The sequence below is a fragment of the Schistocerca gregaria genome, chromosome 10 (assembly GCF_023897955.1).
Source record: "Schistocerca gregaria isolate iqSchGreg1 chromosome 10, iqSchGreg1.2, whole genome shotgun sequence".
NCBI lineage: Eukaryota > Metazoa > Arthropoda > Insecta > Orthoptera > Acrididae > Schistocerca > Schistocerca gregaria.
Window position 1 is genome coordinate 219,425,575 of NC_064929.1, and position 16,491 is coordinate 219,442,065.

General features: G+C 42.5%; 1 protein-coding gene across 11 annotated transcripts in view; it reads right to left on the bottom strand.

The window, feature by feature from the left end:
- Window positions 1–16,491, bottom strand: part of LOC126293165 (histone-lysine N-methyltransferase 2C-like) — a 386,337-nt gene that overhangs the window by 247,753 nt on the left and 122,093 nt on the right. For all 11 annotated transcript variants that reach the window (XM_049986267.1, XM_049986260.1, XM_049986265.1 and 8 more), the window contains exons 28-30: window positions 4,641–4,776; window positions 1,726–1,814; window positions 169–548 (exon numbers count right to left, since the gene is read on the bottom strand). In XM_049986267.1, the coding sequence (XP_049842224.1) occupies window positions 169–548; window positions 1,726–1,814; window positions 4,641–4,776 (605 nt within the window). The remainder of the gene's footprint in view (window positions 1–168; window positions 549–1,725; window positions 1,815–4,640; window positions 4,777–16,491) is intronic.

Sequence of the window (16,491 nt, forward strand, 5' to 3'; positions counted from 1 at the left end):
GCAGAAAAACTCCCACGTTTAACTGGGTATCGATATCCGGGACATTCAGACTTTCAGTCTGGGGGTTCTCACTAAACCGATGACATACACTTCGGTAAACTCAAACACTATCACATACACATGCCTCTCTTTCTTATTGATAACCTACTGCTAGACTTTCTAGGCTACCTCTGCACTGCGGCCATCATCGGTGGGAACTGTTGCTGAGCTGGAGGCCTCGGGGTGTGCGGCGGCTGGGCGTACGGGTCCACGACGTCGGAAGCGGCCGACCGGAACACGGCCACTTGCTGCGGCTGCTCGGGTAGAGGCGGAATCCCCACCAGGGCCGGCTGGAAGGCGCGCTGCGACTGCGGGGGAGGCGCCGGCGGCCGCGGGACGCCCACCCCAGTCACGGCGGCTGCCACAGGGTGTGGGAAAATCGTGCCGCCCGGAACTGCACCCGCACCTGGACTCGGCAGTCGCTGCCCCTTCTGGGCACCGGAAGGAATCCCCGCAGGTGGAGGGAATGGGGGAGGACGGATGCCCACCGGTGATGTCAGACAACCGTCCTGTATGAACAATAATAGAGAGGTGTGAAACAGAAAGGATAATCCGGTAATATGGATAGTTTTTAACTTAGCAACAGATATAAATGGGAACAAGAGTTGCTAAGGGCACTAACTGCCACAACTGATGAGGCATGAGGAACGAATAAAATTTGTTTGGATTTTTTAACATAATATGAGGAAGTGGCAGCCAAATAATTATTCCGGTTATTTTGTAGACTTGCTGAGACTGGAGACGTATCGTCAGACTCTCAGAGGAACTTAATATGAACTACCGCAAAGGTGGTGACGGCAAAAATATACACTAAAGACGGGAAAAATAAAACGGAGAATTTGTTAGACAATGTTCAGTTTGGCTTTGAGAACAGCAAAACCACGAGAGAGAAGTTCCGACATCACACACACAAAGATGTGAAGGGCAATATATCCGCTCTTCCCGTTACCCACCAGGCCTCAACCTCCGCTAATTTCAAGTTGCCGCCCCTCGTTCATCACTTGTCACTCAACAACATCTTTGCCTCTGTACTTCCGCCTCGACTGACATCTCTGCCCAAACTCTTTGCCTTTACATATGTCTGTATATGTGCGGATGGGTGTGTGTGTGGGGGGCGCTAGTAATCCTTTCCCTTTTTACCCCTAAGGTAAGTCTTTCCGCTCCCGGGATTGGAATGACTCCTTACCCTCTCCCTTAAAACACACATCCTTTCAACTTTCCCTCTCCTTCCCTCTTTCCTGACGAAGCAACCTTAGGTTGTGAAAGCTTGAAATTTGTGTGTGTGTTTTTTATTGTCTCCTGTCAACATACCAACGCTTTTGTTTTGTAAGTAACAGCATCTTTATACATAATTTTCAGTAAGGAAAACAAAAAGAATTGGGAGGTGCAGGTAGTACTATAGTAGCTATGTCAGATTGTCAATTAGCTATTGGGGTGTTCCACAGGTCATGTGACAAATTAGGAAAATCACATTTTCTCAGTGAAGATGGACAGAGATTATGACTATTTGTGACTGACTGACTAAAACACACACACACACACACACACACACACACACACACACACACACACATTTTGGTTCTATCTTGACAACAAAACTTTTCTCCACACTGCATTTTGCACCTCGATCGTAAATCATTTTTTAACAATTAAATATCAGTTTACAGTTTTGAAACAAGCAGTTACCTGAGGCGATAGTCCGGCAGCGACTTGCTGCGACTCTGCAGGGAACGGGATGCCGTCAACACTCATCTGTCGGTGCACTCTTGCCATTGCTGCAACGGTGTTCCGTGGTTCAACATTATGACAAGTACATCTTTGTCAACGTACAAAAATGTGACATTTCTGTAATACCACTACAAGATTACAAAAAAATGAAATAGATTAATTCTGAACAACAGAAATTGTGAATGATGATTAGAAATATACAGAGCTGGTGAACTCTCATGATCACTACAAAAAATTGCAAAAAGTGACACTTGACAATCCCTCCAGAGACCTCGAGCGGAAACCAGCAAATGGAAAGTGTAAATCGCGCACACAATAATGACGCTCTTTACTCTGATGAGCAAGCTGAAGGAAACACAAACCTCTGACAAATTATAGAAAATTGGAATAAGAAACATCTGAGATCAGTTTCTGAAAATTTATCTCGTTAGGAAAAATAAATAATGCAGGAACCCTCAGAACTTTACAAGATATTCTGGTGCACAATACAGGGCCTAACTCGTGTTGAAGTTTGGGGAAAGAGTTTTGAGAGAAATTGCAATCATATGCTGTTCAGTTGTGTCCACATGTCAATACTTAGTCCCTCTGGTGCAGTACTGAAAGGAGAGGTGTAAAAGAAAAGCAAAGTGAACTACTGTTATGTCGATGGTTTTAATTTTGCTGGATGGATTTAAAGGGTTATTGTTTCATTCTACAGCAAGACAGTTTGATCATACTGATTTGTATAAATGTTGGCAGATAATATATGGATGATTACTATAAAAGGACCATTATTTATTCATTCACATTTTTTAATGCCAAAGAAGATATACTTTCTTTTCATGAACTGAGCCAATGGTTTACATCAGGATTTTTTGATATGGAAAAATTTGAGAAATGCTATCAATGCACATACAAAGAAACTTCACTAATTTTAATTTCATTTTCAATTACAACAGAAAAGAAAAATCTTACTGCTTACAAGCAACTTGCAAAGCGTTCTATGATCAGGCAGAGTAACTTAGATTGACATAGTTTTAACTACAAAAGTATCCGATATCCTTGAACACACTAAACTGCACAACTCCAAAGATAAAGACAAAACCACTAAACTGAGGATAGATCTGAAAAGTGTCATATCCCAAGTGTACAGGTCGCTGACCTGACAGTGAAATATGACACTTTCGTCACAAGTAATTGGTTAAAAGGTTATACTCCTCTATGAGATCTTACTGCTTAATAAAAGGCAACCCAGTTTTTGCAGCAACACAACTTATTGTAAGCATTGTGCACTGCAAAAACCTTCACACAATACCTGCAGGTCTTTCGTGTTCAGAAGAAAACAGTACAAAATTGTTAAACACAACACTTCACATTCAGCACCATTACTTTGTTCTTTGCTAATCTGTAAATTACTCCCAAAAATTCTAAGCATTCACAGAGTTGCCCCTCCACAGCCAGCAGTCCTACATTATTTGACATTCTTAAGTATGTTGTGATAAATGGGAGTTGAAAAAAATACTTTTGTCTGATGCAAAGCTCACTGTTAGTGACAGAGAGCTTCTCAAAGTGATAACTAGAATAGGGAACAATGACATCGAGTTATTGTTTGGTATATAGGGTACGTTTTTGAACAAATATAATCTGTCTGCTATTCTGTCCATCTGTATCACATCAACAATTCAACACTAGCCAGAGCAATGCTTTCAGTTCTGCACTGCTGCCACCCTAGGTTGCAGTATTCAGCTCAAACTGTAAAAGTAAGGTGACAAAATGGGGGTACGGAAAGTCAAGAGCAGAGCGCTACACGCAGTGAACTGTAGCATGCCGAAGTTATAAAATGCCAACTGCTTTATACGGTCGCCAGAAGTATTAGGGGCCAATAGCACGCACTACCTGCATCTGCTACTACACTTTAAGTGTCAAGCACGTCATATCCCACAATAACAGTGGTCAATATCTGTGACAGATTAAATTACTCGAGTGCTACTTCTGCTGCTGCTCCCGGCATTCGTCACTTCCAACGTTTTTCAAGTAAGGATCGAAGTTAACCCGGCAATATTCCTGGTCAATGTTGAGAGAAGAAAATACCAAATAATATTCAATTTTTCTCTGAAAGAGCAGAAAAGTAGCTTGCTCAGGTTGCTCCAGGAATCTGCCTGCATTCCACTGGACAAATTGGTAGGTACGTACAGAAAAGTGGCTCTACAAATTTTGATACGAGTAACACAGATAAAACCGCAGCAACAATACATCAAAAGTAGCACAACGCATGACACATTCTGTGCTACTCTGTTACACCATATGTGGGCTGGACTAGCAGAACAACAGAAGGGACATGTGACAAATATCGGCGATACGCCGCACTGGAGGAATGTGATAAGGAAATGAGACCCCAGCTAATTGAGAAGACTACAGCAGTATGGACATCAGGAAATCCGGTAAACAGGGACGACATTATCGACCGGTAAGTGTCTCGCGTTCTCGCACTCCGAATGCGACGATCTCGATAGCCGTCTCACGTGTCAGAAGTCTATCACCGAGAGGTGAGATTTGTTACAGAATGCCAGCTCTTCAATAGCAACGTGAGAGAAGAGATGAGGTGAGGAGGCCACAACACGAGGGGCGACGATGTACTCGGGCAGACGGTATTCCGCATCTTTCTACGTCGGCGTAGTTACGGTTAGGCCGTTCGACAGCCCGAGCGTTTGACGAGAGTAACGTAAAGCAAATGTGTAAAGTATTAAGTAAACAAGAAATAGGTACAGTTTTCCAAGTACAAGCGCCTTTTTCTCGGGAGAGTCGGAGGCCGAAAGAGCCCCGGGCAGAGCACGACAGCGAAGGGAGGGGACATCTGCAGAGAGAGACGGAGAGAATGAGGCGGTGCTACTCACCCTGCACGCGCTGCTCCTGGATCACCTGCTGGTGCTGGTGCGCCTGCTGCTGCCGCAGCGCCTGCAGCTGCTTCCACTGCCGCTCCTGTTCCGCCTCGCGTGACGTCTTCTGCTGCTGCAGTAGCCGCTCCTGGTCCTGCCCAACACCCACAAGCCCACGGCGTTACTCTCCCGCGTGACGCTCGCACCGGACACCTCCACTCTGCGGCCGATTGACTAGAGGGACGTTTCCGAGAGGGGTGCGTTCGAGGAGGACGGGAGGGGGCCGCACTTCCCTCGGGGTCGCTCTGGTTAATGTGGACGCCGGATCGGTATCCGGTTTGACTCGATAGGTGCGAATATACGAACCGTCTGACCGTTCGCGAGGTAATGTCTGTACGTAGGCTGTCCGGAATGAAAATAACAGAGGAGCAAAGGTAACGACTAAACAAACTGTTTGGGTGCTGCGTAGTTGACGGTGACGTAAATGAGTCTGAAAATGTAGGAAAGCATTTGGACAGCATCCTGGCTGACTGCTTGCCTCAGAGCTGCAGAAACATAACTCTGTGTGTGTGTGTGTGTGTGTGTGTGTGTGTGTGTGTGTGTGTGTGTGTGTGTGTGGGTGGGCACGCGCAAACATGCGCACACGTGCATACACGTGAGTAATAGAGAGGGAGGTGGAGGGGGAGAGAGAGGGGGAGGGTAGAGAGGTGGTGGGGGAGAGAGAGGGGGAGGGAGAGGGGGAGAGAGGGGTGGGGAAGAGTGAGGGGGAGGGAGAGGGGGGAGGGGATGGTGAGAGGGAGGGGGAGGGTAAGAGGGGTGGAGGGGGGAGAAGAGAGAGGGGGAGGAGGAGAGAGAAGGGGACGGGGAGAGAGGGGGAGGAGGAGAGAGAAGGGGACGGTGATAGAGGGGGATGGGGAGAGAGGGGGGATGGGGAGAGAGGGGGGAGTGGGAGAGAGGGGCGAGTGGGAGAGAGGGGCGAGTGGGAGAGAGGGGCGAGTGGGAGAGAGGGGCGAGTGGGAGAGAGGGGCGAGTGGGAGAGAGGGGCGAGTGGGAGAGAGGGGCGAGTGGGAGAGAGGGGCGAGTGGGAGAGAGGGGCGAGTGGGAGAGAGGGGCGAGTGGGAGAGAGGGGCGAGTGGGAGAGAGGGGCGAGTGGGAGAGAGGGGCGAGTGGGAGAGAGGGGCGAGTGGGAGAGAGGGGCGAGTGGGAGAGAGGGGCGAGTGGGAGAGAGGGGGAGGGGGAGAGAGGGGGCGGGAGGTGGAAGGGGGAGAGAGGGGAGGAGGAGAGGGAGAGAGGGGGGAGGAGGAGAGGGAGAGAGGGGGAGGAGGGGAGAGGGGAAGGGGGCGAGAGGGGGGAGGAGGAGAGAGGGGGGAGGGGAAGGGGGGAGGGGAAGGGGGGGAGGGGAAGGGGGCGAGAGGGGGAGGAGAGAGGGGGAAGGGGGCGAGAGGGGGGAGGAGAGGGGGGAGGGGGAGTGGGAGTGGGAAGGGGGGACAACAGATCAGCTCAGCAGTAGAGACCCACCTGTCCAATGCGTTGACTGTAACATGAATCGTTACCTTTACACGTTCCATTATTTGCATTCCATCCGGAACTTCCCAGTACTGTTCCGATGTCTGTCTCCGTGGCCAGTTACAGGCAGAAAGTGCAATTTTGAGTACAGTGACAAGAGAACGTGTCAGACATACTATTTGGCAAATCTTGATGTCGCAAAGTCTGTTCAAAGTTATCGTAAAGTGTTCACCTATCTTTCTTTCTTTTGGGACAGAAAGTATCTACTATTAAAACTTGCCTTTAATGTTATTCTGTAAAAGTATACTCAATCTAGTGAACAATTTTTACGTACTCTTTCAGAGTGAGTACACGAAACTACTAGAGATACTCTCTCAATATTCCTTCGGTATAACTAATTAGAACTCTGTGCCAAATAATTTAACAGGAAACACACACGCAAGATCTCTAGGTAAGAATCCACCACACACGATCGGATGTATACCGTGAACCGACCCGCAAATTCTTAAAAATGTCTCGACACTATAAATGATTACCGATAAACTGTTTATTGAACACATTCCTCCCCATCCAATCATTCACTACCCACTACTGCTCCAAGCCCGAAAGTGAACAGTTCATTAATACTGCTGCAGACATTCATTAATACTGCTGCAGACAATCCTAATATCTCGACATTTTGTTCACGTCGGCACGTGTGGGGAAAAGTCTTTGACTCTGTTGCACATTAAACTGTTACATACAACTATTTTTCAGCCCGACTCTCCACAACTTCACAGCTGTGTCAGGTGAACCACCTGTACATCACGTGTTCCCCACTTAAGCTCTGAACGTGAGGTTCATTCTGAAAATTCCTGTACTTTCTCATTAAAATCTCATTATCAAACTAATATGTAAGAAAAGTGTATGTACGGTAATTGTTTGTAGAAATTAAGAACTTGTTTTACTGTGTGGGAGTGTTTTCTGGAATTGCTCTTGAAAATAATGCTAACAGAGACATTATGCAATCAAAAGTGATAATAAATTGATTTATTATTCAATACCCTTCATTACGAACTGTGTATTCTAGGGACAAACTCTTCCTCAAGACTTTTCTAGATACTTTTTCTATACTCCCAGTACTGCAACGAAACCTTACAGAAGACCACGGACGTCACCGACCACAGTGATCGTACAGCACTGTCAGCAAATTGCTTGTTTATTTGGGACCAATATGTCCAGATACCAAACTGCAGGTCTAAAAGACACAGGATTCAATCCGTAAATTGACCAAGAAGCAAAGGAAAACAATGAGAAACAGAAACGCTTCACAATCTAATACCGACTCTGTAATTCTATCAGAGACGGCAAATGACTCAGAAGATCGGTCGAATGGCACGGATAAAACAATTTCGAGTGCACTTGGTAATAAAACAAAGCACTAGGCTCTGCCAGAAATATCGACTCTTAGACAATGTATCTAATAGTGTACTTTAATGGGGCAGTATGCCATCTTAGGCATTTTGAAGCTGAAATCATGATTACGTAAGTGCAAATATAACACTGTAAATAAACACCAGTCTAATGACGGTGCTGACTTAAAAGAAATATTACAAATCAGTCACGTCAAGGACAGCTGTGAGCCAAATGTCCTGTAGCGTGCATTCCTCCGACCCCAAACCGTAGCCACTTGTGACTTCACTAGTGTCAAGTGAGAGCTCATAGGAGGCAGGGTAGACGTCAGTTGTATGATTCAGCCTCAATGCCAGTGATGGCCATATGTTAGTTGGGAGGAGGCCAGTTAGGGACCTGCAACCAACCTGCCTGCATGCTGGACCTCCACCAGAAGTCATGGTCCGGTGTGCAATTTCATATGGCAGCAGGAGCACTCTCCTGGTTATCCCACGCATCCCAACAGCAAAACTGTATGTCAATCTGGTGATTCGAACTGCTGTGCTGCCATTCGTAAAAGCGTTCCAGGGGATTTTACCCACCAGGATAACACTCACCCATGTACCGCTGTTGCAACCACACACATTCTACAGTGTGTCAACACGCCACCTCGGCCCGATCTGTCTCCGATCGAGTACGTTCGGGACACTGTAAGATGACAACTCCGGCGTCATCCCTGCACTGACTGACTGAGTGCACTAGGCTCACAATTTCACTCCCCAAACTGACATCCGTCACTTCTGTGTTTTAATGTACAAGCATTTCACATTTGCAATAGCTTACCTCATACATTAACCTGTTATCTTGCAATGTTAATCACTTAAATATGTTACCTAGACAAATGTATTCCAGTAATTTCATTACTTTACATTAACTATTTTCTGGTGTTGAGTTTTTTTTCCATCAGTGTATATTACATATTAAAAACATTTCTCTTCTTCAGAAACACTTTTCTCGCTATTGCTAGTTTCTTTTCTACTCCTGCCATCGCCAGATAATTTGCTGCCCTACCGACAACAGTCGTATATTACTTTCACTGTCTGATTTCCTAATCTAATTTCCTCAGGACAGCCTCATTTAATATGACCACATTTCATTTCTCTCGCTTCACTTTCGTCGAGGTCTATCCATTCTGTTTAACTCACCCTTGAAGTCCTCTGCCACACCTGGCAGAATTACAATATCATCAGCAAATCTCAACATTTCTTTTCCTTCTTCCTTAATGTTTAATTTCTTTTCCAAATGTCTCCTTCATTTTCTTTACTGTTTGTTCAACATACAGATTAAATAAAACTGGGGATAGGCTAGATCCCAGTCTCACTTCACACTCAACTGCTGCTTCCCTTTTCTGCCTTTCCACTCTTATAACTGCAGTCTTGTTTCTGTTCGAGTTGTAGATACCTATTCACTCCCTGTATTTTATCAGTATTTCAAAGAGATGATAAGTTATAGGGTCAGGACCGCCTCGCATATCCCTACATTTTTCCAGAACCCAAAGTCATCTCACCCTCTCGGCCCGGGCCCGAATCAGCTACATCCAGTTGTTCAATTCTTCTATATATAATTCATGTTAGTATATTGCAACGGTGACTTGGCAATAGACCTTTCTGCATTGACCTCCTTTAATAAAGGGCTTATTACCTTTTATTTGAAATCTGAGTGCAGTTTATTTGTCTCTTATATCGATCCTGTGGTCCTCCGTATTGAATCTGAATAACACCGCCGGCAGAGGATGATGTAGCAGTTGATCGGTACTAAATGACCCGTCAGGGGCAGGATGTAGAGCTGGTATATGTGCTACAAATAGGGAGCAACAGTTCTGCACAGCCAGCTCTCCGTAAGATCTTAAGAATTCTTAGGTCATATCGTCCATCCCAGATGCCTCATCTGACTTAGGTCTCTTCAATGTTCTCTCAAATGCTTCTCACAGTACTGCATCCCTATCTCATCTCCATCTATTTCCACTTGATCATTCCACAACACTGTCTTCAAGTTTTGTTTCCCTTTATATAGCCTTTTACTCACAGACCAACTCAAAGTGAATAATGATGTTTAATGTGTGACAATACAGAGATGAGAATTACAGAGAATGTGAAGGTGAATTCTAAATTTCAGTTACTGAGCAAGCAGAGTAATTCCCAAGTTGGCACACATGTGGTGTGGTGATGCTCGAGTGGACAGTACCATTTTGTAAGTGAAAATGGCAGATCCACTACAAATGGCATTCTGCAAGTTAGAATTTCACAAATATTATTCTTGCATCAGAGTGTAATGAAGATTTTGTCACCGGTGCAATCGAGCACCTCCTAATGCTGAAAATATTCACAGACGGCATCGACCATTTGTCGAGATGAGGGTATGTGTCCAGAGGAAAAGTATCAACTGCCGGACTGTAACAGCACAAAACGTTGAAAGAATTTGCCTTTTGTTTGAATGGAGTCAAAGGAAATTTATTTATGAAGGTAGTGGTAAGCTACAAATGCCACTAATAACTGCTGGGCACATTCTCAAAATAAATCTGAAAATTAACCGCACATCATTAAAACAGGGAAACTACGTCATACATACAAAAATGTATTACAGCAGTGCCGGAAGCCATTGAGAGATAAAAATTTGCTGCACATCACATTTCTGATGATGAGGCGACCGTCCAGAAAAATCGGTGAAAAGTTAACTAGCACATCTTTTGAATATGGGGTAGAGAAAATAATTTCAGAACTGAAACCACACACTTCCAATGCACTTGCGTCAATGACTCTGCATATGCTTTAGAACATATGGCACGAAGTTGACTTATCACTCACTCTGTGTGAGAGAGGTGAGTCATACACAACACCTATAAACTATGTAACAAAAAGCTGAAGTTTCTTTTACATTCTCTGAAATTCTTACCAATGCATTATGTAGTTATAACTATTTGTATTTGCTGATTTCATTTTGAATACCTGTGTACTTCTTCCACCTTTCACTCTTCCCCGTTTTTTCCTCAGGGCTAGCTCGCTATCTGAGCTCTCGGTATTTGTGCAGCTGCCTGTTTTTTCTCCAAAGGTTTCTTTTTTTCTGTCCTACACGTGGAATCTATCTTTTCCATAGTCCCACATGCTTCTCCTGCTTCTCATTTCTCCAGCTTTGCCATTATGCACTTCCTGTCAATCTCATTTTTGGACATTTATCTTTTTCTTGCTTTCTTCACTTATTACTTTTTATATTTTCTCCTTTTAATAGCTGGTGTTTTATTCAAGAATTAACCTGGAGTCACTATCTTTTGCCAAACATTTCTCATCTCTCAAAGCCACCCGTTCATCATCTATTGTATTAATGTTACCTTGTTCAGTCTCTCACAGCCTTAGAAACTCGCAAAAGTGTTTGTTTGTTACAAATTATGCAGATTCTACATCCTTAATTTCTAACCTTTTTGCAATCTCCTCATTTCATAGCCACAGATTTCATAACCATAGTCCACATCTGGCCCTGGAAAAGCTCAACAGTTGAAAGTCTTACCATTATACAATCAATGTGAACCTTTCCAGTGTCTCCAGGTCTCTTTCTTGTGTACAACCTCCTTTCATAATACTCAAACTAAGTGTCTGTAATTACTGAATTGCACTCTGCCCAAAATTATACTAGACAGATTCCTCTTTCATTTATTTCATTCAGTACACGCTATCTTAATATTTTTCCTGCTACCCCTATTCCTACCACTGAATTCCAGTCTGCTATCGCAGTTAAATTTTCTTCTGCCTTAAAAGGCTGAGTAATTTATTTCATCTCATCACACATTTTTTTGAACTGTCCATCATATGCACGTCTTAAAAGCACACATGCTTGTACTACTGTGGAGGGTCACAGTTTCATGTCCACCACAGCTACCATTATGCATTTGCTGTGCTGTTTATAGTTGTTTACTAATTTCCTTGTTTGTTTTTAGAGCTACTCCTGTATTACCCCTACTTGATTTTCTGTTGCTAGCCCTGTACTTATTGACCAGAAGGCCTGTCCTTCCTTCCACTTCACAGTGTGTTACAACTAACAAACTAACTACAAGCTACCTGTCTCCCTTTTCAACCTACAACCCGATTAACACTTAAGGGACCTAACATTCAACACAGTGACCTGTTGAAAGTATAGAACGAATACTTCAGATGATAAGAATACCACTTAGGCAACAATGAAGTGTGGCACTCATCGTTCGATTTGTCACTGAGATAATTTTTGGAAGTTGTACCATAATTTTAGCTGTATATTACTATGTATACAGAGAAAATTCTCACCAACATATAGCAGTTACATAAATACTAACTTTCAGCAGACTTCAGAATTGTCATTTTCAAGTCATTGTACATTAAGACTTCACTGAGAATGACTCTCTTCCTCGCACTGGCACCTGAATCTGACCAGGTACTATATTATCAATAGCCACTCCCTTAAATTCTCAGTTTGACAGTTTAAGTGATCGTAAAATAAAAAATTAATCCACCGTCTACAAGCTTACATGTTGTGAATCCTTATGAGTGTCTGGAGCAGTATTAATAAACAAAATTTCCTATACAGGCAATGAGAAATCTTCTACCAGGCAATAACAGAATGGCATGGGGTAATCAGTCGACAACAGAAATAATACATAATCGTACCGTCTGACAATTGTACAACAGTTTGACAAAATATAAAAAAATATGGTAATAAACACTCACTGCTTCACATGAGAGGCTTGTAAATTCAGCGAAATTGACAAATGAATGCATAGTCAAAGTATGCTGTGACTTGCAAATTAAATCTTATCAGTAAACTTTACAGTATTTAAAGAAAAAAGTAGCAGGCTAGAATGAAGCAAGAGAATGCGCTATTACCACAAATGTCAAATTAAATGGCAATTATTTGAATTTTCAGGGTTAAATATTTTCATTATTGCAATGCGTTGCACATATATAGAAATTAATGTATTATCACCATGCTCAAATCACCCTCACAACCACAATGCTCCTTAGCCAATGACAATCATGTTTCTCTTTCTAAACCGAATATATATCTATCAAAACACTTAGCCATCACACAAATTCCCAGATACATATTAGTTACCGTACATACGCAATACGTCCCATAGTTGGCAACCACTGACAGACACTACAGATTAAACATATATTAACAGCACAAAAAGCTCATTAAAGGAACATAACAGATATTAACTACAGAAGCATTTAACATCCATAATAATTACAACATTCTCAACAGCAGCCAGAAAGAGAGCAATATTAGCCCTGAGAACAAAAGAGCAGTACAATCAAAACAATCATTAGTATAAGTAAAGTGATTATATACTGAGCATTCACAAAAAAGATGTCAAACCAGAGAACCTACAAATAAATACAAACACGAAGACAGAAAAAAAGGGATAATGCATTTTCCACAACCAGCACCACATCCAGGCCAGCAATATCTACCATACAAAACAAAACAAGCGGTACAATTGTCGAGGAAGAGGAGAGTGACGTAGGTGGGACGAGAGGAGGCGCAGGATGGGAAAACAAACTGAAAAACTGTTCTTGCACCTATGTCTGCCACGATGCTCGACAGCTCGTACGCATTCATTCAAGAGAAAGTAGGTAAACTTTCCAGTAAGCTCTGTAGCACCACACAGGTCAGAAAGAACACGGAAAAACTCCCAGCCGCGGCTTCCAAAATAATTTTTCTTCTCCGGCTTCAATCAGGCACCACTTAAGTACGATTTCTCGACAGTAAGAGTAAAACGTGAAAATAAAAAAAATTACAGGCCTTGTCTCGAACTAATAATCATGCAAATCTAGGCTATGTTTTTCACAAAAAAATCTTTGTTCTGTGGTTCAAACAGAAAAAAGTAAAATTTACTTTCCATTTCAAACATCTACTCTCACAGAACAGCATTCTTAAGAAACATTGACAAGCTAACGTAAACATCTACAGCAATTCTGCCAATGCAAGAAATCACATTCCTGAGGGCTGTGTACTGTTCTGGAGTCTGTATGTGAACAAAGAGAGATGACTTTCCACGACACTTTAGCCAGGAAGGTTAGGGTGAAAGGTTAAAAACAGTCCCGACGACAAAGCTTTACACATTCTGGCTACGACATTTACAGTTTCGTCAAACGTGGGATCGGCAGCTGCCTCGTCTGACAAATTTGAGAACCGATCTCTCCGAACTGCTGGCAGTACGTTAGTTCAATTTCTGTAAAACTGCAGTTAAGATGATCGACCACATTTTTCCTACGGAAATGAACATTTTGTGCATAGTCCTGGTGTCAATGGAAACTTCCCCCTTTTAAATATCTATCGCTTGAGACACTGCAGGTTCCCAAAAGTTTTTGTGTAACAGAAAGGCAGAATAACTTGTGCGACTGACTCTCATGCTTAATTTACATACTAAATCTCAGTACACCGAATCCATTTCTGTACACTATACAACGTAATATTAGGGGCTTAAGACCTTTTGGTGTCACATTTGATAGTTCTTGGTGAGGACGTGTAGTATAATTTCACTCTATGTCGTACTCTACGACTACCAAAATTTTTTATTATTATTTTCCGGTGTGTCTTGTAAGTGGGGCAAACAGGACCCAAGACTTTACATAATTCAACAGCTTGCAGCATTTTCAAGATAAAATTTGTACAATTATCCATTAACAAGATACAAATAAAGGATGGGATTAAGCTAGCCACTCGCTTCTTAACTGGAATGTAAATTTTTCAATATAGGAATCATACAGCCAAGAAGATTGCAAATGACAGTTTGGTACACCGACCTACGTTTTGACACCTCTAAGGATGTCTTCATCAGAATGAAACTTTAAGAAACCCTATAAAATTATATATAGAAAATTAAGTATGACAAAAAAAACATTAACCAAGCTGACAACTGTCATGACATGCAATGGTTACACTTACATAAAATTACATTGCAAGAAGACAATGGTCAGAGTTTAAAGCTCATATCTCAATTTAAAAAAATAATAAATAACTAAATAAATAAATAAAACACATTCCAGCCTTTAGCATCTATGTCTACCTAGGAATAACAGACAGCGCATCTTGTATTATTTTCGTGGCTACAATGTAAGCCACTGGGCCGGTCAGTCTGATGTTATTCCTAGGTAGGCATACGTGCCAAAGGCTGGAACGTGTTTTATTTAATTTTTTGACTCGAGCATATGAGCTCTAAACTCTGACCATTGCCTTCTCGCAATGTACTTTTACATACGTAACTGCTATACGTCATGACAGTTGTCATCTTGGTTAACGTTCTTTGGCATACTTAATTTTCTATACATTACTTAATTGGGTTTCTCAAAATTTCATTCTGATGAAGACACCGTTAGAAGTGTTGAAACTAGGTAAGTGTGTCAAAAAGTTATTTGCAACCAGTCGGCAGTGTGTTTCCTGTATAGTAACTTGGGTATGATTCCTGAGAAACAGCCATGTTTAAAACTATGAAATAATCCTCAGAACTAAAACACATACTTTAGTTCTGAGGCAGGAGATGTCTGAAAGCATAGCAGTGACTACACATCTCAACTTTTTAGGTGGGAGGCTAAATTTGTTCCTTCCATTTCTCTATTATTTTTATTGCACCAAGGACTTTCCAGAACTACAATAATCAATAATCATCATCTGAAGTGTCATGCTGATTATCTTTTTAAAAAATACAGCTCAAAACTGTAGTAGAATCCTAGTTCTACATAGCAAAATATTTGCTATACATCATTTGAGTTATGTAAGCATAGGAAACTCTCCAAAGTCAAGAAAAAATTGTGAACAGGGCCGTACTGTGCGAAGCTCAAATAAAATTAACTTCCAGCAGCATTAAAATAACAATAACATAACTGATTCTATAAGGCAGACTTTCACAGCTGTCATTGGTTTTATGGACATTAGGTCAGCACGTGAGGCACATTTCTGTAAACTAATGTTTCCTCCCTACATAGGCAAACACCCCCACAGGCTATAAAGGTGTAGTCAGTTAATTTTCAAACATAATCTCATTAAGATCTGTTTGGGCTTCATGGCACATTTATATTTGAAAACTGCCAGACTACTCCTTTAAAGCATCTGACGATTCTTCCACGGTTTGGGATGAAACATCAGCCAACGGTCTAACACTCCTAAAGCCGACGTACCTAATAAGTGCCAAAACTTCCGCAGTAACAGCTTCACAATAACGAGGCCACAATTGCCAGGATAAAGAAAGTAGCTGCAGCATATGAGAGCTGCAACTCGAGCTATAGCTGCATTTTAAAGTCTACTTTTAAACCTAAAGACTCAATCAGCTTCATCCTCAAAAAATTGATCCTAAACACCCCGTAATAAACTACCACCACAGCACACTGAAAAAGTTGCCAATAGTGCTCTGCAAGGACAAACGTAGTCACCATCCGATTACATTTAGAATTTTTTTACGACTTGTCTTCGCACACATTTTCCCCCAAATGTATCTCTAACGAACTGCTGTCGATTGGACATCAAATGTTTCTCTCCCGCCAGAATAAGACAACGATATTTGTCTTACACAGTGTCACCATTTTCGAAAGGTGAGTGGAGTTTACGGTCTCATCGACATCACACTCATCAGGTGTGGTACTAGATCACATGCACTATGTGGCAGGATATCGTACCTGCAGTTTTCAAAGGAACTATCTTGGCATTCGCACAGGAGGAATATAAGAAATCACAGGAAAAACAACTTCAGACGGCCGAACAGTGATTTCAATTTTGCTCCTCCCAAATGAGGGGAGAAAGGAAAAGACCGAGCACGAGTTTGGATTGGAGAAAGCGCATCCCCTTCCGACAAATCGTCCCGCAATTCACATCCGCCGACTCAGCACTGTCACGAAAACCTAAATCTAGACAGCCGCACGGGAAGGGAGAGGGAAGCCCAGACCGGTAGGACAGGGTGCGAGGAAAATCA